The sequence below is a fragment of the Callithrix jacchus genome, chromosome 7, assembly GCF_049354715.1.
Source record: "Callithrix jacchus isolate 240 chromosome 7, calJac240_pri, whole genome shotgun sequence".
NCBI classification, from domain to species: domain Eukaryota; kingdom Metazoa; phylum Chordata; class Mammalia; order Primates; family Cebidae; genus Callithrix; species Callithrix jacchus.
In genome coordinates this window covers 19,870,688-19,896,180 of record NC_133508.1, presented here as the reverse complement: position 1 = coordinate 19,896,180, position 25,493 = coordinate 19,870,688, and the positions used below count along the sequence as shown (strand labels likewise).

General features: G+C 35.1%; 1 protein-coding gene across 3 annotated transcripts in view; it reads right to left on the bottom strand.

The window, feature by feature from the left end:
• The window catches only part of MALRD1 (MAM and LDL receptor class A domain containing 1), a 619,714-nt gene that overhangs the window by 516,206 nt on the left and 78,015 nt on the right, over positions 1-25,493 (bottom strand). For all 3 annotated transcript variants that reach the window (XR_013520422.1, XM_078332925.1, XM_078332926.1), the window contains exons 11-12: positions 17,770-17,916; positions 8,822-8,919 (exon numbers count right to left, since the gene is read on the bottom strand). Coding sequence is in view for 2 of the 3 variants with exons in the window: in XM_078332925.1 (XP_078189051.1) it covers positions 8,822-8,919; positions 17,770-17,916 (245 nt within the window). In the remaining variant the exon portion in view is untranslated. The remainder of the gene's footprint in view (positions 1-8,821; positions 8,920-17,769; positions 17,917-25,493) is intronic.

The following is a 25,493-nucleotide window of genomic DNA, read 5'->3' as shown; positions in this document are numbered from 1 at the left end:
TGTTCTCAAATAACTTGGAAGCTCACAGGACACTGTTCATCAATAATTGAGTCAAGTAAGACAACATTCTTTGAGGGTAGGGAGGCTTAACCATTTTCCTTCCTATTCCCCATCAATAATGATACAATCTAAAGGTGTGGCAGCTTAACTACATAGTGAAGAGAAAAGACAGAACTATTCCAGGTGCTGATAGCAGTTACCCTAACATGAAATTTGGTGCTGTTATTGATTCAACCAATATTTTACTGAGCACTTTCTAAGTACCTGGAGCAGTGTGAGGCAAAAACTAATTCCCTAAATGTCATCTTGATGATTCATTCTGTAAAATATGCCCACAAAATGTCCATTAAAACAAGTGCAGATATGCCATAGTCAAAATTTTTTGCTTCTTCTAATGATTATATAGCAGGTTCTAAGGCTGTATGTTTTAAAGAAAAACCCAATATTCAAAAATGAGGTCCCTCAAAAGGAGAATATTTCTCTTTAGATTCAGTGACATTTTTTCACGTTCATTAAAATTTCAATTCTCTTTAAAAAAAAATTTCCCATTCATCATTGTGCCTTAATACTGATACATGAACAGATACTAGTGTATATATAGGTGAGTCATGAATTTCACTGTTGGGACCCAATTCTAGTGATGAATGTTGACTGAAAAAAAAGTTTTAAATGCTGTTTTTAAATGCTTTTTTTAAAAAAAAATTGTTCATTTCAAAACATCAAGCATTCTGTTTGGTACACATTTTTATCAATGTCTACTTAATTGTCACCACATAATTTAAAATTCTGATTATTTCATTTTAGATTTTATTATTATGCTTACTTTAATTTACATCTTGACAGGTAAGTTAGAAACAAAAATAATGGAAGTGTTTAATTAAATTCCATGGAAAGAGAGAATTCATGTTTCTCTACTGCAATTAAATTTTAGATCCCTGATGTAAGTTTCACTATGTCCCAAGCTTGTAAATATGCAATATAGAGCTTTAAACCTAGTTGTACAAGAGATGTGCATGTCCCATCAGAATTTCAAGCTGTCAAACTGTCACTCAGTACATCACCAGTGTGAGGTTTTTTTTAATAGTGTATTAAGTATAAATGCCAATGGGATTCATATTCAATGGAATAAGAGCTCAGAACTTATATTTAATTTACTTTACAGAATTTGCATTCTTAAGTTATTAAATACCAAGGAATGTTCCATTGTCTTTTCAATTTTTGAGAGTGAAATCACTGAACAAAAGTTATTGATACAACCCACAATTGCTTAATACTTTTTTTTCTTTTTACTTATATTTTCCTTTCAGGAATTCATGTGAAGGTTTATTACATAGGTAAACATGTGTCTCGGGGGCTTGTTGTACAGATTATTTAGTCACCCAGGTACTAAGCCTAGTACCCAACAGTTATATTTTCTGCTCCTCTCCCTCCTCTACCCTTCCCTCTGAAGTAGACACCAGTGTCTGTTGTTTCCTTCTTTGTGTTTGTAAGTTCTCATTATTTAGTTCACATTTGTAAGTGAGAATATGTGGCATTTGGTTTTCTCTTCCTGTGTTAGTTTGCTAAAGATAATGGCCTCCACCTCCATTCATGTTTCCACAAAAGATATGATCGTGTTCTTTTTTTATGGCTGCATGTTCCATAGTACATAGTACATATATCTACTTTTCCTTTATCTAGTCTGTCACTGACAGGCATCTAGGTTGATTCCATGCCCTCGTTATTATAAATAGTGCTACAGTGACCATTCAAGTGTATGTGTCTTTATGACAGAATGATGTCTTATTTTTTTTTTTGACAGGGTTTCACTCTAGTTGTCCAGAAATGCAGCGGTGTGATCACGGCTCACTGCAGCCTCAACCTCCCGACCTCAGGTGATTCCCCCACTTCAGCCTTCTGAGTAACTGGAACTACAGGTATGTACTACCATACCTGGCTAATTATTTTTAATTTTTAACAGAGTAGAGGGTTTCACCATGTTGCCTAGTCTGGTCATGAGCTCCTGGACTCAAGCAATCCACGCACCTCAACTTCCCAAAGTGCTGGGATTACAGGCATAAGCCACTGCCCCTGACCTACGGTAGAATGATTTCTATTACTCTGGGTATGTGCACCCAGTAATGGGATTGCTGCGTGAAATGGTCATTCTGCTTCCACCTCTTTGAGCAGTTGCCATACTCCTTTCTGCAATCGTTGAACTAATGTACACTCCCATCAATAGTATATAAGCATTCCTTTTCCTCTACAGCCTTGCAAGCATGTTATCTTTTGACTTTTTAATAACGGCCATTCTGACTGTTGTTAGGTGCTTTCTCATTGTGGTTTTGATATGAATTCCTCTAATGATCAATTTTAAGTTATTGATACAAGCTGTGATATCACATAAGCAGTTCTCAAGTGCACAAACTCTGTGGCTCTCAACCCAGTACAGTCCAATAGCAGAATACTAAACCATAAACTCAAAGTCATAAAATGTGTCATGAATTCCTCACAGAACCTGTTATAGTAATTTGTATTTTCTAGGTATTCAGTTAATATGTATTTTTGAAAAAGAAGAAGAACAAAATGAGTGGACTGTTAGCATCAGTGCTTAAGTAGATGCCTGTAAACATTCACAAGTATATCAGAAAGAGAGAGAGAGAGAGAGAGAGAGAGAGAGAGAAAGAGAGAGAGAGGAAGAAAGAGAACGTATTGTATGTCAAAATAATTATACACTTTTAATAAGGTATTAAGGGTCCTTAGGGACCTCTGAGTCTTCGGGAAGAAGAGTGGTAAAAGAAAATGAACATTTAATTATAATTAACATAATTATAAAAGTGTGAAAATAGTGTGGCATTAAATGTAAATTAACTAAAATTAAACAAAGTGAAAAATTCAGTTTCTCAGTAATGTTTTAAATGCTCAATAGCTCTATGTAGCTAGTGGCTAGTATACTTAACACAGGGGAGATTTTCCATTATCCCAGAATGTTGCATTAAACAGATCTGCAAAGCATGTAAGTGAAAATTATACCAAACATTCAAAATTTATTTACTACTTGATCATTTTTAAAGAATATTTTCTGGATGCATGCCAGATTCATTCAAAATCAGTTGGGAAAAAGTTAATAAAAAGTGCTCGCTTTTACTTTTCTTCGGTCTTTACTAAGGCAGATTTTATTTAAAGTATGACTATTCAAGACTTTGAATCACTGCATTCAAGAGAATTTCATGCAGTTAAACTTTCCAACAAAGCAGTTCTTGTAGAAGACTGAAGACAAAAATGAAAGCTCCAATTATTTTAAATTATATTCTTAGATTTTAAATTATTTCTATTAAATATATATATAAAATAATATATATATTATATATATAATATTAAAGGATACATTTTCTAATAAAGGAGAATGCATCTGGTGATTTACACCAGTTACTGCATATGGGTATCTAAGCTGGAAAGGGGGTGATAGTCTTGGCTCCATTGGCACTCGGGTCAGAACAGTTCCTCTGGGGCCTTGGGCTCTCTCTGATACTTCATTCTGGGACACTCAAGGTCATGATTCAGAAGTTTAAAATGATTTCTTCCTTATTTCTTTGTTTTCTTTCTTTTTTTTAATTTTGATCTGTCTTCTGGTGTAATTCTCTTTAAATTTTTTGCCAATTTTCTCAACTTTTCTATGGCCTTTGTCCAATTTCTTCTCAATCTCAGAGCTCCTTGGTCAGCTCTTCATGTCTATTCTTAATTTTATTCCAAACCCTCAGCTACCTTTGCCTTCTCTGTATCACATAAGGCCCTTTACATCTTCCTCAGTCTGCTTATTGCCACACTTGCTGTATCTTTATAAGATCTAGAATACAAAGATACAGAAGAATGATAGCCAAAAAAAGCAAAAGAAACAAATAACAGAAAAGAAAAAAAGCTATCTATAGTTCCTCAAAATTCATCTGAGAATATTATTATTATATTATATTAAAAGGGAATATATCTGACTGATGTCAATACTATAACAATTATATAATACTAATATTTATATAATATATAATTATACCTATATATAATCCATTATTATAATATTATAACATATTATAATGTATAATATTATATAATCATTATTATAAAGAGGGAATCATTCATCACATACATAAACACACAGACAAACACACACATCCCTCACTATTACCATAGTGATCTGTACGGCTCCTACTCAATTATGCTTTTTCCTGGGCATTCTTCTCCTGAACAAACTTAAATTCAGGTTTACAATATTCTGTAATAACCTACCCTGGGCTAGCATAACTGACTCCACTTTAGCTGTAAACTCCAACCTGGCTTCTCCCTCCTTACCACAGCCCCTTTGCTGCACTTAGAAGCATTGAAGTATACAGTTCTTAACACTTGTAACCACTGTAACTGCATCCTGCTTGGCATACCTCCCCGCTGCTATCGTAAGAAAAAAGTTTCCTTTTGATCATTGTGTAGAAGGAGCCTGATCGGCCCCCTTCTTGGATCACCTGTGCCCACAACCCCTTTCTCTAACCTGCTTTTCGGGTTTTGTAAAATTCCACTTCAGCTAGGTACTCCCCTCCCCTACCTAAATCAAGACATAAAAGATAATCAGGCCCCTTCCTCAGGGATGAGAAAATTTTGAGCATTAGCCGTCTCTCTCCGTCGCCGGCAAATCAATAGAGGACTCTTAATTTCGAACTCAGTGTGTGGTACATTCCATCTAACTCGCTCAGTTACAACACTTCGATAAAGCAGAATCTGTTGGTCTGTATAAATGATTAATCTGCATGTGCTTTGATATACAGAGAGGAGAGAGCACCTGCTCACCCTTTCCTCCGTAGACTGTTGCTTCCTCTAGAATCCATCAGATACTCTAACATTGATCCTTGGATTAAACACAACAACCAGGGAATGGAGCACAACTGCACTGTTCTAGGACATGCTGCAAAATTACTGTTTTTCTAAATTGTTCTTTGACTCGAGTTCATTGTCCTACTTTAGGGACATTGTAAGGCATGGCCTTTCAAAACTTTTCTTTAAGAGAGTTTTTTAAGTAGAGTATTGTTATTCTACTGGACTCACCCTCTTGTAGTTTGTAGCATTTTACACTGAATCACTGTCAGTATCCCTCACTAAACTACATTTTGTTAGAGCAAGCATGTGTTTCGGTTGTTGCTATTATATTCCCCCGATCGAGGACTGTGATCAGCACAGAGCAGATAAGCAATATATGCATGTTGAGTCACAGGTAGAATGTTTACTTTGGTATCATAGCAAGTACTCAGGGAAGAAGTCTCAGAAGAAATATTTTCAGTTTTGTTTCTTTTTTACTTACTTGAATCTGAACCACATGTGGCCCTCTCTGCACTGGAAGACTCAAATGTGTAGGCTGGCCCTAATAAACTCTGGAAACCAACCCATCTCTGCTTTCATCTATCTTGGTCCTGATTTTCTCATTCATATTTGTAAAACAATCTATGAATTATCCTATACTGAAGGAATATTAATGTAATTGCAAAACAAGTTGGAGAATTAAAAACAAAAGAAATGCCAAAAGATGAACAGACAAACTAACTTTGAAAGCAAAACTTCTTATCATCCATCTTCCTGTATTTAATTGCAAAGTCCTAAAAGTAAGGGATTTGTTGCTAACATAGTAACTCAAATATGAGAACTCAGAAAATATTGGTACCCACACTAATCCCCTTCATACGTTACATTTCCTAATTAAGTGGAAACACTAACAGCATTCAACACCAATGAGACAGGATGGCTTTGGGCTTCCTCATGTTCTGTTTGTCCTATCTCATATTTCAAAGAAAAATGCCAATTTTCCACCAGTGGCTGAAGGGACTTTTGAAGCACAAATTAAAGTCCGCATCTTGAACAATGATTAGCTGCAGGAACAACTGTCCATGCTGATGCCATGTGTTGGCCACATATAAAGTACAAGGTAATCCATGCAAAGTAGCCCTAAAATGGTGCTGTTAGAAACGGCAACTCACAAGACAGCTCATGTTTATTTAAAGTGTCTTCATAAAAAAAAATCTTAACCATATTAGCCTGATAGGATTATGTAGGGGGAAAAAATCATCTAATTTCAGAAAATGAAGGCTTTAATCATATCAAAGTACCCCACACTGATTATCTCACTGACTGACTACTACCTTATAATGACGGACATTGGTTCCATGAAAGCACTATTATCAATACCTTCCAGTTTGGAGGGTTAGCTATATTTTCCAGTTACCCAAGAAAGTAATAATTTGTTTTGTTTGCTTATTCTTTAACTTTTATGAAAGAAAATATCACATATTGCCACAAACTTATTTTTAAAAAGTCATATTATAGTCTTAAAAGAATGCTGAGAAAGAGCCTTAGCTATGTTTATCATGGACGATCAATAACATTCTTCTACAGTTTACTCCTACTTCCTAAACTGGAAAGCATTATAAAGTAGCCCAAATATCCTTCCTGCTAACTCAAAGCCTCCTAAAACTCCAGCACATAGAGAAAAGCGTGACAAACAAATACCTCTTCTGGCAGTCTGTAGTGGCTCCTTTAAACAGTCTCGGTTTTTCAAAAAACAAGGCAAACCGTTAAGTCAGTATCGATAGCCTTTGGAGATTGAAGCCTTGGTTTTGAGAGAAACTAGCAAGCACCTGAAGGGTCCATGTCAGCATTTTCACTGAGACCCCACCTAAATAACACCGCCAACCCAAACTAAGTTACAAATTTAAGCAAAAATTAAGTATCCTCAAGTGGAGGCAATGATAAACTAAAACTCAATCCTGGTGACCCCGAATCAATGGCTATCAGCAAGCATACAATGATGGGAAATGTAGATCAGCTTTTAAAATCACATACATAGATATGATTTCTCAGTGACTTTTGGTGAGTCATAGGAATTTCTAATAAGCTCTTAATATCTTCAAATTTCTACAAAGGAGGCAGAATTAACACACCGTATTCCTTTACATTCAATTTCTTCTGTATATTTACCATCAGTGATCTCATCACATTGATGTATGACCTTGAATTTCAACTAAGTTAGCTTGTACTTTTAAAGAACAAGTGCTAAAAAAAAAAAAAAAAAAGAGCAAGGGCTTCTGGAGTTTCCCCTCCCACCTTCTAAAAAAATCTCTATATCTGTCTTTCTCTTTTTCTGCCTATCTTGCAGGATTTAATTATAAAGAAGTGGGAATGGGTAAAAGGGATTTGGATAAAGTACAAATAGAGACCGGACAGTTGTAATTCTTATTCTCACAAAGAAATGGGAAGAAAAACAAAAGAAAAAAAAGAAAGTAGAACATCACTATTAAGAACTCAGGGCACTTCTACTCGGACTTACACCAAACTGAAAGTTTAATTAGGTTTATACCTCTGAATAATATACCGTTCATCAGCAGAGATGCCAAGGTAAACTGCTCTAATACTACAGTTACATGCGATGAATTTACTGCGTGGTAGTATTGATCTCTTCATTGTTTTCTAATAAGTAGAGAACAAAAAATGAGCTGAAATCCTAATGTCTGAGAGGCATGTTGGACCTCTCAAAAGGACTGAAAACAAGACAAGCTGAATACAGACACCTGATTTAGATGTCACTTTCGTGGAAAGCAAAGGAATTATGTTTCCTCAATTAAGATTGTATTTGGTACATATATACCAAAGGAATTGTTTCCTGAATTAACATCATATATATGTATATATAATGTGATATATATATATCACATTATATATACATTTATTTATTTATTTATTTATTTATTTATTTATTTTTGAAATGGAGTTTGGCTCTCATTACCCAGGCTGGAATGCAATGGCGCAATCTCGGCTCACCGCAACCTCTGCCTCCGGGGTTCAGGCAATTCTACTGCCTCAGCCTCCTGAGTACCTGGGATTACAGGCATGCACCACCATGCCCAGCTAATTTTTTGTATTTTTAGTAGAGACGGGGTTTCACCATGTTGACCAGGATGGTCTCGATCTCTTGACCTCGTGATCCACCTGCCTCGGCCTCCCAAAGTGCTGGGATTACCAGCGTGAGCCACCGCACCTGGCTATATTTGTTACATATATTCCGAAGTTTGGTACAAATATTGTTTACCTCCTATGTACCAAATAGTTTGCCAGGTGCTTTATCTAATCACACTTTAATCAGTGACATTAATTCATACAGTTGTATCTGAATCCAGTATAAATGCTGACTTTTAATCCATACAATTATGTTGTGTTTCTGGTGTAGACATTGAGTCTGAAAAGGAATATACAATTTGTCTGTACCACAATTAGAAAGTGGCAAAAGAGACTTGAACCAAATCTGACTAGTCCATCCTCTCTCATATGCTGTTGAAATAAAAAGAGTATTTCACTGCTTGGTTTGTGTTTACCTGGCACCAGAGGACTCATTAAAAAAAAAAGAAATTTCAGTAAATGTAATATTTTTTTCTGTATACATTTATCTTTACTCATCCATTTGTCTTTCTTTCAACAAATGCTTATTTAACTGATTTTATTTTTCTCAATCAACATCATTGTCCAAAGGTTTTGGCAACATGTATCCACAGATTTAGATTATTGAAATGACTGTGTGAAAAGAATATAAAATAACAGAAAGCTTCTGTAATAGCCCTCAAAAAGAATGGTGCCAATTACGTGTTACAAATGGTCTTCTAGAAGGACGTGGCATTTCATACTGAAATAGCACATATAAATCTCTTAATTCATCATTAAAGTGATAGTAAAAAATGGCAGGCATTTACTAGCAGAGTAACCCAAGCCTAGCGATTTACAACCGCAGAATGGCCAATGGAAATTCAGAACAGCTGATTACCTGACATGGGGTAGAAGCAGTGAGCAATTTTGTAAGAACAGGACTTCCAAGCTTGGCCACCCCAGGGGATTGCTGTGCCTCCAAATAAATAAATGATCCTGCAAAAACAAAGGGAAAGTGTCACAGATGCAAATTCTCTTGCACACTTAGCTATTCTTTGCTCCACAATCTTATCTTTGTACACGTTAAACTATCCTTTTGATAAAGAAAATTACATTTTTACATATTTACTATTATGTTTTGTAGATAACCATTGGCATTTATATATGTATAACATTAAATACCTAAAATAACAGTTAATCAATTAAAAACAAGCTCTTGATCCAAATAACCTAAATGAACATTTTTATTGGCTTCACTCATATCATAGAATTTGACATCAAATTAAATGAAGCTTCTAAGCTGCCAGATACTCATTCAACATGCCTTTAATGAATCCTCAGGAGAGTCTTATTTTTTAGTTTCTTCACAAAGTACTGAAGGATATCAGCCTATGGAATGGATTTTGGTTTTTCCTGGGGCTCACATGTTTGACATTGTTGTCTGTGCTAGAGGGGATGAAAGCTTAATTAAAGATCTAATCTGAACATTAACAAAATAACTGCTTTTAAATTTTAACTACTGAGGATGTGCTTATGGCAAATGTGCCAGGGATAACATCTCTCAGCAGCTTAAAAGATCACACGTTTGGAGCTGCTGTCTAGGGTAGCTTCACTGAATATTGAAGACTTACAAGGAAGGCTATACCCAACAATGTCAAGGTCTGATCCTGCCCTTTGATAATCACAGTGAAGGGCAATTTGGAAACCCAGTTATTCTCATTGGAAAATACCATATTCAGAGAGTGAATTTCCTAGATACAAGTCAATGCCAACTGCACAGAAAGGAAAGGATTTAGAATTAGAATGTATGAGTTTTTTGTTTTTTTTTTTTGGTGAGACAGAGTCTCACACTGTTGCCCAGGCTGGAGTACAATGGCTCAATCTTGGCTCACTGCAACCACCACATCCCAGGCTCAAGCAATTCTCCTGCTGCAGCCTCCTGAGTACCTGGGATTACAGGCGCCTGCCACCAAGGCCAGCTGATTTTTTTGTATTTTCAGTAGAGATGAGGTTTCGCTATGTTGGCCAGGCTGGTCTCGAACTCTTGACATTGTGATTTGCCCACCTCAGCCTTCCAAAATGCTGGGATTATAGGCGTGAGTTACCATGCCTAACCAGAATGTATGATTTCATAGACTCCATCACATGTTTAACCAAACAACCAAGGATGTGAGTCAGCAATGTCATCTTTGAGTAGGAAAAATGAAAATTTGTTTATATTGTTTTTAAACGTCAAAAAACAACTGGGAAAGATAAAGATTACTATTTCCAAATTTCAAACTACAAGTAATAGAAACAGTGTATAAAGTAAGTTCATTAAATTCTCTATGCTTCTAGAAAAAAAAAGACTGGGAAAAGGTGATTTTGAAAAATTCTTCCACCTAAAAACCTTCAGATTTAAGTAAAACACACAACCAAAGTAACTGAAAAAGTAATGAAAAGAAAACCTACCAAGAAATGTATGGTCTGACAGCTGAGTTAAATTTAATACTCTTTTCTTTCTTTCTTCTTTTTTCTCTGAGACAGGTTCTGACTCTGTCACCCAGGCTGGAGTGCAGTAGCATGATTGTGGCTCACTGCTTCCTGGAATTCCTGGGTTCAAACAATCCTTCAGTTTCAGTCTCCCACTGGGACAACAGGAGCATACTACCACATACAGCTAATTTTAAAATTTTTTATAAGGACACTGTCTTGAACTCCTGGTCTCAAGCAATCCTCATGCCTTGGCCCTAAAACTACTAGGATTTCAGGCATGAGCCACTGCACTTGACTCCATATTTAATTTAAAAATAAACAAACAAACATTTGCAACATTATTTTAGGGACCTTAGATCTTAGAAAAATATGGAGAGCTCCTTGATTCATTTTAGGTTGCCAGAATACCTTTAATTTTTAATAAAACTGATGAAATTAGGACAAAATTTAAAAATCTATAGAGCGATCTCACTTGCGAGCATAGAAATAAATATTCTAATCAAAATTATATCAAATAAATTTGAAATTGTTATCCAAAAATAGTGTGTCTTAATTAATCCGAGCCTTCCCAGAATGGAGTTTTGGTTTAATGTAGGAACTCAATCACCATATTCAGTTACATAAACAAATGAAAGTGTCAAGTCATAGAATCTCATCTAAATGTTGAAAAGACTATGAAAATCTAGTGAACAATTTCAAAGTCACAAATCTTAATAAAATAACAAAAGGAAATAATTAAATAAAGACTAGTGAACAACCCCAAAATAAATAGCATTCTAACTGGCAAATGATATTACTTAAAATGAGAAATGACATATTCCTGCACTAATTATCAATTAGAGATAATATTAGATAACATTCATTATCTCAGACTAATATTATCTTAAAGGTCTAGTGAATGTAGAAGTCAAGGAAATAAAATATTGAGTAGACATTATAGAAAAAAGTAGAAGTTCTTATGTTTTACCAATAATATAATTATAAAAATAAAAACACAAAGTATTCTATTTTTTTATAATTATAATAACATTTAGACAATTTGGTAAGCTAAATGGAAACATATATTATAAAATTATAACATTAGCAGTAAGTTTCTAGATAAAGAAACAGCAAGAAATGTCCAACTCCTGGTAACGAAATTATTTTTTTAAATATAGGAATAAATTTAACACAAAAGGGACATGATTTATATGAAGAACATTATAAACTTTGTGAAAGTCTACAGAGTCTCTGGTTGATGAAAAGAGATAACATGTTTCTAGATGGAAAGATAATAGAATTAAAATATGAAGTTACTGACAATTGATTTGGAAGCTACATGCTACCCTATGATACTTTTAACCAAATATTTGGAAAATTGATAATATTATCTTAAAATGGTACATGCAGATAAGATATAAACATAGGCTAAACTCTGATCACAGACCCAGGAACTTCTAGGACAAATAGGTCTCTTGATTTATCTTTTTATAAGCCTGCTCTAAACAATGAGCAAAGTTAGAGAAATATGGAATTTACCAATTTAATTCCGAGTAATGCCAAGGAGTTCACTTGTGGTAATCAGAATTGTTTATGGTAAACTTCTTACACATCCACATACCCCAAAGGGGTTATATGATCAGCATAATATATAAATTAAAGGATAGAGTGAAGAGACTCTCTGTGTTAAAGTGTTTACATCTGTCTTGACCTCATCTTTTATAAAACTTGCACAATTTTTAATGCAATGGCCTAGAAGTAACACCTTATATGTTTTGAAAATGTTAGAGGCTAGTCTTTATAATAAATACAAATGCAAAAGTTATAAACAAGCATTACTGTATAAAGAAATAAATAATATATAAAATAAAATAAAACTATTCCAATGAGGTTTGGTTCAGGAATGGAAGATGGGTTTAATATTTAAAAAATCAGTGTACATTATAGACAAAAAAGATAAACTGACAAATGATCACAACAGATACTGAAAAAAATCTGAAAAATTTTAACTTGCATTTATTATTAATTAAAAAGCACCCTCTGAATAGAAAGTAACATTCTTATATGATAATACAATTTTTCAGTAAGCAGGGCACTTAAGATTAAACTATTGACTGTTTTCCTCTGAGACAGAAATAAGACAAGTCTAGCAGCTATTGCCAGTTCTATTCAAGACATTCTAGAAATTCTATCCAGTACAGAAAACAGCAAAAGGAAAATAGCAAAACACACTGCCATGTGTGTACCTATGCAACTATCTTACATGTTCTGCACATGTACCCCAAAACCTAAAATGCAATAAAAAAAAGAAAAGAAAAAAAAAGAAGTCTCAAGATTAAGAAAAAAGGAAATAAAATCATCATTATTTGCAGACAAAATAAATGTGACCCTAGAAAATAAAATATTTAAGTTCTTAGCTGCAATAAATAAAATTAGCAAGGCCATTGGCTATAAGATCAATATTTTCTATAAAAATGCATTTTATATGTCAACAATTATCAAAATAAGAAGTTTTTTAAAAGTAACATTTATAACAGCTACAAAAACCTAGGAGAATATTAGCAAAAAAATTTTCAAAATCTTTACACTGAGAGCTGTAAAATATCATTTAGTAAAATTAAAGAACCTAAATAAATTGAAACATTTAAAAAATATTTTTCAGTGAAATACAAATAATTATTACATACGAGAAATCATTATATACCCATTAATTGGATTTTTTTAAGAGAATTGTAATGCTTCTTGCTGGTAGAAAAACAGGAAAAAGTACTCCCATTTTGCCACTGAAAACTGAAGTACTATAGTTTTAGGGAAAAGAAATCTATCTTTATTGAAGGTATAAATACACATCTTGCTTTAAAAATATAGAAGTCGCACTCCTAGTTATCTATTGAATAAAATTAAAAGTATCCTATATGAGGAAATTGTGCAAGAATAAATTCAGAGCATCGTCATGGTACTGATGTCACTGGTTGGGGGAATGGCTAGATACATTATGGTGTATCCAAACCAAGTAAATTAAGCTAAATAAACAAACATGAATTAAACTTCTGATTCCAGGTAAGATTGAGTGTCACAGACAAGATTCTATCTTCTGTCTTAAACTAGCAAGAAGAAAAAAGCATATTTAACATGAATTTTCAAATACAGGACGATGGGAATGTAGGATAGTGACACATCACAGGAGAGTGATCTCTGAGAGAGAAGAAACAAATGTGTTAAGTCCTGTAATTACCACAGCTTACTGCCTAGACAGTTTCCATGTGCCTGTGCAGAGGGAAACACAGAAGTTTGGTGGTCTCCTCAAACTGAAACAGAGTCAGTGCTTTGAGGAGACCCACATGGCTAGAATTCATAAGACAGAGTCCCAGCTGCCCCTTTCAGGTACTAAAGCTTTCTCTACAGTTGTGAAGACAGCAAATTCCAGAGATCTGCAGACAGTCCCACCTAAATCGCTATGTGAGGATCAATTAGTGTATGGATTGGAGAAAACTATCTGAGTCTGGGGGTATAAACACCTGAAATGGATAGCTGGAATATTTCTCGAAGGCCATAGAAAGTCAGGAATGGTAGGATTCTCTCACCAAGCAGAGTACAAAAAACAGACACAGGCAATGGATAGAGAACTCAAACCAAATAAACACTTATGTCCAGACAAAAACACATATGCAAAGTGCTTTTACTCACATTCAACAATATTTGGAAACAATCCAAGTGTCCTGCAGCTGGTTAGTGGATAAATGAAGCACTGTTCATCCCCACAGTGGACCCCACTACTCAGCAGAGAAAAAGGAAGGAAGTGCGGCTGAAGCCAGCAGCATGGATGAGCCTCATACGCTAACTGAAAGAGGCCAGAATCAAAATGCTACATATGATATGATTCCATTTTCAAGACTTTCTGGAATAGCCAGTACAGTAGGGCTAGAAATCAGATCATTCAGTGTCAGTGGTTGGAGATGGGAGAATTACTGAGTACAAAATGGCACAGAAGAATGTGTAGGGCAGGAATGAAATTGTCTTATATCTTCATATTTGTGATGGTTACACAATCGTATATGTTGGTTGCACCTCAGTGAACTCTACACTAAAATGGTTGAATTTTACTACATTTAACCTACACTTCATCATAAAAAATGAAAAAAAAGTAGATAGTATTTGATGACTTGGAGCAATTGCCATAAGCTCTCTTTAGTAACAAGGTAGGGACAATAGTTACAAAATAATATATTTCTTATAAAATAACCACAGAAACACATATAATTTTAAATATGTACATATCTACTATATGCATACATCTGTGTGTGACTATATAACCATAGATAAAAGTAGAAGATAATTAAAATGAGCTGCCTATTTCAATGGAAATTTAACCGAGTAACTGGGAATGGGAAGGTAGAAACCAAGCAAAAGAGGAAGGTAGGAAATTCGAGACTTAATTACACACATATAAACAAAAAAACGAAATAATGTCAACATATCCAGCCTGGGCAACATGGTGAAACCTCCGACTCTAGTAAAAATACAAAAACAAAAAAATTAGCTGGGCGTGGTAGTGTGCACTGGTAGTCTCAGCTACTTGGGAGGCGAAGGCAGGAGAAATGCTTGAACCTGGGAAGTGGAGTCTGCAGTGAGCATAGATCACACTACTGCACTCCAGCCTGGGCAACCGAGTGAGACTGCCTCAAATAAATAAATAGTTTAAAAAGCTGTAATCTATATGTTTAAAGCTCTAAGAACAAAATGAACTAGAACTCCACTTTCTTAAATATCAGAACTATTAGGCTGCCTCTAATTCTCCCAGAAATTTCCATTTCACTTTCCTTTCTCTTCCTGTTCCTTTTTTCTTCTCCTCTTCTGCACTTGTAACTTAAAACCACTACTGATTCTCTTTAAAGTTTGATAACAGCAGGTTTGATATCTGGAGTAAACAGATGTTGACTCCATCCATGATCCAGATATATATATATATTTGGCCCTTCCTAAAATGAGAAAGAGTGCATTTCTGTTCCTCACACTCTGGGTAAGATCAACTAGCTACCCCAAGTTTTATCAGTCATATTGTTCTATTTCACTATGCATCTCACTGGAAAAGAAGAATGGGTCTTTCCACATTTCACACAGGAGCTCTATTATAATCTTTTTAATGCAAATCACAATTACATAGTAATTATAAGATGGCAAGAGTCTGAAGGTGAATCATAAGCATATTTTCTAATTGTCCTATCTGGTGTTATTCATAGTCTTCTTATTAGAATGAACAACAAATACCTATTAATGCTTATGGAACTCTTACTATATGAAAAACCTTCACAGGTGTTACTTCATTTAATCCTCATGACAACTCTAAAGGCAAGCTACTTCTCTTTTCTCTATTTTCTATCTAATAAAACTGAAGCACACTGGTATTTAGACACAGGTGGAACACCAACCAGCACAATCCTGGGCAGCCCATGCTCTTCCCTAACTAGTTATGGTAGCACTTACATCAGACCACCATGACACAGCACCATCCCTTTGGGAATCACTGCCTAGGCTCAGGGCTTCATCATCTCTCACTGATATTTCTTCAGCACATCCATGTTTTTTCAATCCAGCCCTTCACCCTCTCCATTTCCCCCATCTCAGCCAAAACAGCCCTTTAGAACAAATTTGATTGGTCACATGTTTTAATATGACTACCTGGGTCACCATCATCCTGAAGACACATTTCCAATTCCTCAGCACTCTCTAGAGTCCCCTTCCTTCCTCTCCTGTTTCATCATTTCTGTTCTCCCTATCTAATCACACACGTCTTTCATCCAAAGTGACTCGTCTCTCTGTCCTCTTTTGGGATTCTTTCCTCTAAATAGGACACAAGCCCTGCCACCCCTCTTTGGTTCTGCTTTCCCTCCATATTTCATTACTTATGGCTTTCTGACTGCTTTTAATTTCTCTTCAGTGCTCAGTTCAGGAGTCATCTCTTTCTGTAAAGCATCTCAAATCCATCTAAGTCACGCTCCATCCCTCTTAAAGCATTCGCTAGAACCGATTGCAATTCCTTGCTTATCTACTTCAGCTACTAGACTCAGACCACCACCTCAAAGGCAGGGATCATTGGTGTCCATCTTTGTGCATCCAGGCATTATTATATATGCTATATATTTCATAATTGGCTTGAACAGAGAAAAAGAAGCAAAACATTATATGAGTTTTGAGAAAATGTGCTGTTAATACATAGTTCCAATGATTTATAGTCCCCATTCTATTTTAAAATTTAAACTTAATATAGTCCACCACAAAATGTTAAAGAAATGGGTCATGGCACAAAAGCAAAAATTAAGAACTTACTACATTGTTAAACAATGAACTGGATTTATGGCTGTAGCCAAAAGATGAATGATTCGATTCGCCCACCCTATCCCCCAGCACCATCTCCCACTACCACCAACCCCAATTTCTAATGGATGTAATTAAAAATATGATCAACATTTATTTTTGGTATAATTCTTTGGAAGTCTGAAAGAAGAAAGAAATAGGATAATGTTCAATGAGACTGAAAGATAATCTACAGCATAAGTGCAGTTGTGCTATCATAAGATTGGTCAGGTGTGGTGGCTCAGTCTTTTAATCCTAGCACTTTGGGAGGCCAAAGTAAGAAGATTGCTTGAGGCCAGGAGTTCAAGATCACCCTGGGGAACATGGTGAGACACTGTCTTTACTTAAAACATATACATTTAAAAATTAATGTTAATATGATGCTAACATCTATAGGGAATGACATCGATGATAAATGTAAACAAAACAAAAGAAAAGAGAACAAATCCTTTCTGTTTCATTGGAGTTTCACAGGTGCTTATTGGAATACCACAGGTAGTTATGGTTCCTCTATTTTAAGAGAATATGTAAACACTGGAATGATGGTTAAAATATATGTGTGTAAGAATAAGACTGTTTGTAATAAAGAAGCCCGAAGAGTGACTAAATTACATTCAAGTATTTGTAGATTTATTTTACAGATAGTGCTAAATCTCTGTTGTTAGTTCCCAGAAAGGAGATTAGACTATTTTTCTTCCTGTTTTGAAAAAAATTGGATTGCTCTAAAAAGAAGTCAAGCATACTGTAAACGGTTCCAGGAAACTTGAGAAAATGATCAGAAAAGTTTTCCACCTCTTTATGCCTTTAACCCAACCTTATAAAAATTACAACAACAAAAACGTTGGTGATTAAAACAATGCTCCTTTCAGGGAACTCAGTTACCCACCAATCAGCAACTTGGTCAAGAGGTTTTAAAGCAAGACAAACCAGAGTTCCACGTGTATAATCCACAGGAAAAAAATGAAAATACATGGTATCATCATTCCACAACATGTAAGAAAGAAAACTAATCCTCCCAAAAGGAAGAAAATGTCCTACCATGATTTATGTTTGCTGTGTGATCAGCTGCGGGAAAGTGGTACTCTCCATTATTCAATCCTTTCGCCAGCTTCCAGTGTGAATCTTCTGTGAGAAATGGCTCCCAGCCACAGAAACCAGACTCAAAGTCACAGGTGAGACGCTTTACTGTTACACGTGGAAGAGAGAACAGGTGAGCAGAAATGAAGTAAAAGCATGCAGGGAAACACTGCTCTACATTAGCTAATCATCTTAGGAGGCCAGCATAATTATTCTGCATGGAAGCGAATGTTTTCTGATGATCAGAATAGTTTTCCTTTATCCAGTCCCACACACAATATCCCATGTGCTGTGCAAGCCATGACCCTTCCACATGCTTCTATCTGTAAGTCTGATGCATTTTATTCTAGTTGGCCATCTTTATTGTATTTAATGATGCAAGGTGGAACTACAGAGCTTTTCAGGGAGTAACTAATTTACTTGCCTAGTATAAACCTGCTGAGATGGTAGTTTAAAGAAAAAAAATCCACAGGGAAGAGGGGAAATTTAAATTAATTCTGGATACACAAACAACTTGAGGTCAGCCGCTCGGTGTTCATTTTATTATTCTCTCCTAATACTTTCTTTAAAAAAAATACCTAGCCACTTGGAATTGCAGGTAAATTAGATATTCTGGACTAAGCTTATCTTTTTTTTTTTTTTCTTTTCTTTCTTTCTTTTTTTTTTTTTTTTGGAGGTGGAGTCTCGCTCTATTGCCCAGGCAGGTTGGAGTGCAGTGGTGCAATCTCAGCTCAATGCAACCTCCACCTCCTGGCTTCAAGCAATTTTCCTGCCTCAGCCTCCCAAATAGCTGGGATTATAGGAACATGCCACAATGCTGGGCTTTTTGTATTTTTAGGAGAGGCAGTATTTCACTATGTTGGCCAGCCTTGTCTCAAACTCCTGACCTCAAGTGATCTGCTTATCTTGGCCTGACAAAGTGCTGGGATTACAGCCATGAGCCACTGTGCCCTGCCTGAGCCTCTGCACCTGACCTGAGCTGTCTTCTCTTAATACCTAACTAAAAGGTTGCCAAGTACTTAACTTCCTCCATTTATCATAAAATAACTGGTTCTAGAGAAAGTTGGGGTTTGGAGCATGCTTTATAGGCATCTTTCCCAGTTTTGACACCAAATTCATGAGAGAAAACTAGACAGCTTCATAAAACTGGACAGTAAACTCGAAAGTCTAATAGCTTGATTAGTGCTTTCAAGAAATTCGTTTTTATGTGCTTAAATTTCCTTTTCCTATAAAAATCATAGTATCAGACTATCTTAGATAATACTTTTGGGGATAAATTAATATAATTAATTTAAAAACTTATTTCTAAATATTCCTCTTTAGGCTGAGGCACTTTTAGAACAGTAAGGGAGAAAAGGAGAATAAAATTGTTTATCAGAAAACAACCAAAGTTTTGAAAGTATTCCTAAGATCTTCATGCTATCATCTTTAATAACAATAAAAACAGCCATACTACCACTGAGTTCCAAGTATGTGGCAGGTATTTTACATACGTTAATCTAAATTCTTACACTCTACCTAGTAAATACCATTTCCCAAAAGAGAAAACTGGAATTCAGAACACGAAGCAACTTGCCTGTGGTAAATTTTAGTAAATGGAACATCTAGACTTTGAACCTGACACCAAAAGCTCATACTATGAAGCCTCCATAAACCAGGAACTGTTTTATAATTAAAAAGACTCCATCACCATGGGTTTGCTTCTGCTTCTGACCATTATGTTCAACTTGTAAATTTTAAATAATATGGCCAATTTTAAATAATATGGCCAATAACAAATAAGCTCACTACATCTTAATAATCAAAGCATCCTCAAATCTCTGTAGAGACACCTGATTTTATGACCACATATTTTATCACTGACATGTCAACTCTCAAAACACCAAAGTGCAGTAAGTAAATGACAATGCCACATCCAATTTCTCTACATGTGAATTGAACCTTTAGAGCTCAAAGCAATGCTTGCTAGATAGTCATAGAAAAGACAGTGGGTCTTCCATTTCTGTGGTTGCTTGTTGCAGATTCAACTAACCATGGTTCAAAAATACAGTAATAGCAGGATGTGTAACCTGCAGATATAGGGGCAGACTTTTCCATGGGGGCTCAAGTTCTCCAGGGACTTGAACATCCATAGATTTTGGTATAGCATTTCTTTCATTATGAATGAATATTATTTTTTCCTCTAGATAGATTTCTCTAAAAATAAAAAACAAGTAAATTGACTACAGTATAACAATTAAAACATATTGCACATTGCCTAATGGTGCACCAATATGACAAGGAAGTGCAGTTGGCCCATATACCAAGCTGTAAATCTATTACTCTAGGATATGTTTTTCTCTTCTCAGGTCTGTCTACATAATTTATAGGATATGGCTGTTGATAAAACACTACTTTCCAGGGTAGAGTGTCTTTTGTTTTTTGACAGTCTTGAGCACTTAAAACCTAGCCATGACTTTCTCCTCAGGCATCCACAGAACCTCTGGTCCAGTCCCTTGGTCCTCTGTGAGCTCTGCCACCATGTAGGCCACCTCCCAAATTTTCTGTCAGTTGATGGAGTGCAGGAATATTAAGACTCAAAGTACATATATAACCTCTGAAATGTGCTTCAGAGTTCCAAATTCTTGGCTGTGTATTTGACCAAGGAATCCTTCCACCTACTACAAGGGTACCCCCCAATTCCCAGAACACACTTCCCTGAAATAAAAAACCTTCCATTGGTAGAGTAACCACATATCTGGCTGAGCCTGGCTGAGGGTTGCCTCGGTGTGTATCTCTTGTCCTAGCATAATAATTACTGCCTCTTTTTTCCCCTCTCTCAGTCCCTGTTTGGGTAATAAATTCAGTATTGCACTGTTATGGCAGCAAACTCTGCATTGTTACACAAAGAAAGCAAGTCCGTGCAAACAGCAATCTTCTTCACTGCAGATAGCTACTGAAGTCCACATCCTAATTTCCCCAACAAGGCAATGGTGTGAAATGGCAATGAGATCAATGAGCATGAAAATGAAAAGTACTACATGACTGAAGCACCCCACATCCTTACACCGACAGTTCACGACTGAACTGGTTGCTCAACCGCAAAGACGTAAACAAAGAAGCTCTCAAGATAAAAGCAACTTTTGATTGTATACATGTTAAAATCTGGTTTTAGGACAAAAGTTCAAACCATTTCTTTCATTACCTACATGTTTTATCAGTTAAAAAATGTCAATCATTGTGCTTTTTACAGAACACTAAACACCACCGCCCTTTGAAAAATGAAAATTAGCTTTCAAAATCCATCACCGTAAAGATTTGTGAAAGCAACATGGTGCAACCACCTCTGTAAAAATCTTGGTGAACTGCCTGGCTGTTTTTACTAATATGTTCCTGTACACATAAAATAATATTTTTTAAAGCTAAAAGTTCAAGGATATCACTGTTCTGTAAAATACAACTCAAATTCCGATAACATAAATTGAAGTTCTTCCATTGATATCTCCCCTACATAGTTTAAAAACTTTACAGTGAAATTATAAATATCTGAAGAAAGCCATGAGAGGCAAATGCATTCTGGCAATTATTAAATGCTTTATCATACTGTATGTGCAAAATGTAAATACTTGCAGAATCTAAAAAACATCTATTCATGTTATAAATAAAGTGCTTTCATTATAAACAATAACTTTGATTACTTGGTTGCTTTTATTTTAACTTTCTGTGATTACAGAATACACTTCACCATCTCTAAGCACTGTGTGAGATATGGTGCTGTTCACAATTTTAGAGAAATTTTACTCAGAGTTCATCATTTAAAGTAATATTTTAAGATTATGACAAAGCTTTATCTTGCATATTTAACCATTGAAGCATATGAGCAGACAGGAAAAAATTTCATTGTGCAGCTGAGAAAAATTCTGGATCATGAAAAGTAAAATATTTTATGAATCCTCCAGAAGTTAATCAGCTCTCTGTGAAATAAGAAAAAAAGCTATGTATAAGAAGTGAATGGGGAATATTTCATTTAATGAGAATACATTACATTCTAACAGGATTACATTATAAATATTTTGTTAATATGTGTTGGAAACTCACACAAATCACTGCTACACTAAATATTTATATATTGGTATTTCCTTTCCCTTCATGAAGTGTTTTAGCATTCAACATTTATTTTAATATGAAAGACATCTAGAGACAATATCACAGCAAAAATTAATGCACTATACAAGATCCTTGGTTTAAATTTCTTTCATTTGACTATTATGCCAATTTCCCCTTTGAAGGTACACAATTCATATTAGATTTTAAAATTATCTTAAAAGTCCTATAATTTTAAAAAATCATTTTTTCATGGAATTTCTTTATTTTGATTTGATCTATCATGCCAACTTTTCTGGAACATAGTGAAGTAGATTATATATATATTTCCTATGTGAGTTATTGAAAATTTTATATATAAATACAAATGTGTATTTTATTGTGGTAAAATAGACATGACATAAATTTAACGTTTTAACAATGCTTAATGTAAGGTTCTGTGGTCTTAGGTACATTCCCATGGTCGTACAATGATTACTACCATCCATCTCCAGAACTTTTTCATTCCCAGTCTGAATCCTACTAAACAATAACTTCCATCTCCCCTTCCCTTAAGCCCTGGCAACTACCATTTTACTTTCTGTCTCTATGAATTTGCCTACTCCAGGTACCTTATATAAGTGGAATCAAACAATATGTGTCCTTTTGTCTCTGGCTTATTTCACTTAACATTAATGTCTTCAAGGCTCATCCATGCTGTAGCGAGTGTCTGAAAATGAGATCTATTTCATGTATAAACTGTTCAGGGACCCAATGTATATCTTTGGACATGTTTGGCATGTTATATTTTAATTATTTTGATAGAAATTTTTAAAAACATGTTGCACGTATATTTATTACTTTTTAAAGCTTTATTAACATATGATTGATAAATAAAATTGTAACTAAGTTACACAATGTAATGTTTTGATATACATATACATAGTGAAAGGATTATCATAGTAAAGCTAATTAGCATCATTTCATTATATAGTTGCCTTTTGTGTGTGTGATGAGAACATTTCAGACCTACTCTCAGCAAATTTCAAGTATACAATACAGTGTTATTAACTATAGTCACCAGGCTGTACACTAGACCCCAAGAATTTATTGATCTTGTAAATAAAAATTTGTATCCTTTGCCCAACACCTCCTCATTTCTGCCAGGCCTCATCCCTGGACAACTGCCATTCTACTCTCTGTTTCTACAAATTCACCTTTTGTAAAATCCATGTGTAAGTGAGATAATGCTGTATTTGTCTTTCTCGGTCTGCGTTATTTCGCTTTGCATAATCCCCTCCAGGTGCATCACTGTCACAAATAGCAGGATTGTTCTTTTTGTTATAACTGAATAATATTCCATTGTGAGTACATACACATTTTACACACACACACAAACACACATAAACACACACCACCCCCACTTGTCTGATCCATTCTCGGAGATGTCCGTTGTTTTGGTTAGATATTGTGAATAAAACTGCAATGAACTGCAAATTTATTTTCATCTTTACCCTCATTTAATACAGGATTATGTTCATAAACATCCAAAATCTATTGTTTGGTATGATGGTGATGCTTTTAAGGACTAACGAAGCAATGAGAGTTTTTGCTTCTACCCTGAGAGAACTCTGACTTGTCTGCCTTTCATTTTTATCAATTTTTTTAGATGCCATCTGTTTCTTCCCCTAGCTGTCTTCCTTCCTGAAGCCTCTTTGGTACAGTGGTTTGCAAAGTTTCATATACAGACAAGTCACCTGGGACTTTGTTCCATGCAGCTTCTGGTTCTGTAGGGCTGGGCCAGAGCCTGGGGTTCTGCATTTCACTAAGTTTGCAGGTCGTGCTGATGCTCTGATCCATGGAGTTTGCTATAGCAGCAAAACCCATAGGTCCTTTTTGTTAACTGCTTTTGAAAAGCCATTGGGCTGGAGGCTACATTATGCCATATGTTAAAGTAATACCTAAAAGTAAGGGCAACTTGATCATGAGAGAGGACCTGAGTAAGTATGCCTTTGGGGAAAAACACACTGACTGTGGAATACCAACTGACAATCCTCATGAGTTCATTTTTACTCATTCTCCAGAATATTCCTGGTGCTACTCAAAGCTCCTGCACAGCCATACCCTCCTAGAGACTCACTCTAAAGTGCAATAAAAAGAAAAAGATATAAAGGTATTTTTCTGGTGCTTCATAAATGGGGAAGAACTGTTTATGAAAAAAACTTGGTATTACAAATGTTAATAGAAAAATTTTAAAACAAATTTGTAAAATACAAATGTATAAGTATGTGTAAAATGTTTCAGTGGTTTTAAATTTCAAAAGAAAACCCTCTCTTATTTTGTAAGAATATGCATGTGTCTATATGCACAAATATATTAAATACTTCAATGCAGCAAATAGTATAAATGCAGCAAATAGTATAAGTTTGAATAATTCAAATCTATATAAATAATTTATTCACAGCAGAAATAATTGTATAAATATTTACATGAAACACTCAGTTTGGTATCAAATACATGAATACTCATATATACTGCATGCAGTATGGCTTTTTATGACATATTCCCTATATCAAGTCAATCTCAATCATGTAAACATGACAGGTTTTCTTTGGACAAATGAGGTTACACTATTTAAAAACTTAAAAGACTAATAAGTAATGCTGTTTTTGTTGAGAAACACAATTACCCATTCATGTATTCACCCAAAGAAAATAGCAGAATGGTATCAAGATATACTGAATTGGAGCAATGCCATAAAGACAATCAATGAAATGTCAATAAAGGAAGATAAATAAGAAAATATGGCAAAACTCAAATGCTAAACAATTTTCAAAAGGTGAACATAAAAAATGATTTACTACGGGGAAAACAACGGAGGGAAAAAAAGCTAAGCTTCCAAATATACAAGTGGGCTGGGCACAGAAGCTTGCGCATGTAATTCCAGCACTTTGGGAGGCCAAGGCAAGTGGATCACCTGAGATCAAGAGTTCAAGACCAGCCTGGCTAACATGGTGAAACCCCATCATTACTAAAACACAAAATGGCTGGATGTGGTGGCACATGCCTATAATCCCAGCTACTTGGGTGGCTGAGGCAGGAGAATCTCTTGAACCTGGGAGATGGAGATTGTAGTGAGCTGAGATCATGCCACTGCACTCGAGCCTGGGCAACAAAGCAAAACTCCGTCTCAAAAAAAAAATTATACAAAGGGAAACAAAGGAAAAATATTTTCCTTCAGTTACTGACATTAAGAATAGAAACTGTTAGAAAGATAAATTTCCCCAATTGAAATGAACCAAATTATCTGTAAAAAGATTAAATAAAACATAGAAACTTGACATATATTGGAGAAGATAAATTGTTCTTTCATTGTTCATTTTGAACAGAAGACGAGAGTCGCCCAAAAAATCCTTTCAGCTCATATTGATTAGCTGATTATTTGGTTTAAAGCTAGTAGACTGAGGTATTAACTGAACTGCTGTTGATGAACACAGCAGAAGAGGATTTTACCCTTTCTCATCTCCTCTCTCCCCTGTCCCTCTGTGTTGCTCTTAATAAAATCCTAGTTTCTCAAGAGAAACCTATTATACAGAGCTTTTCACTTAAAAGGTGGCATTTAT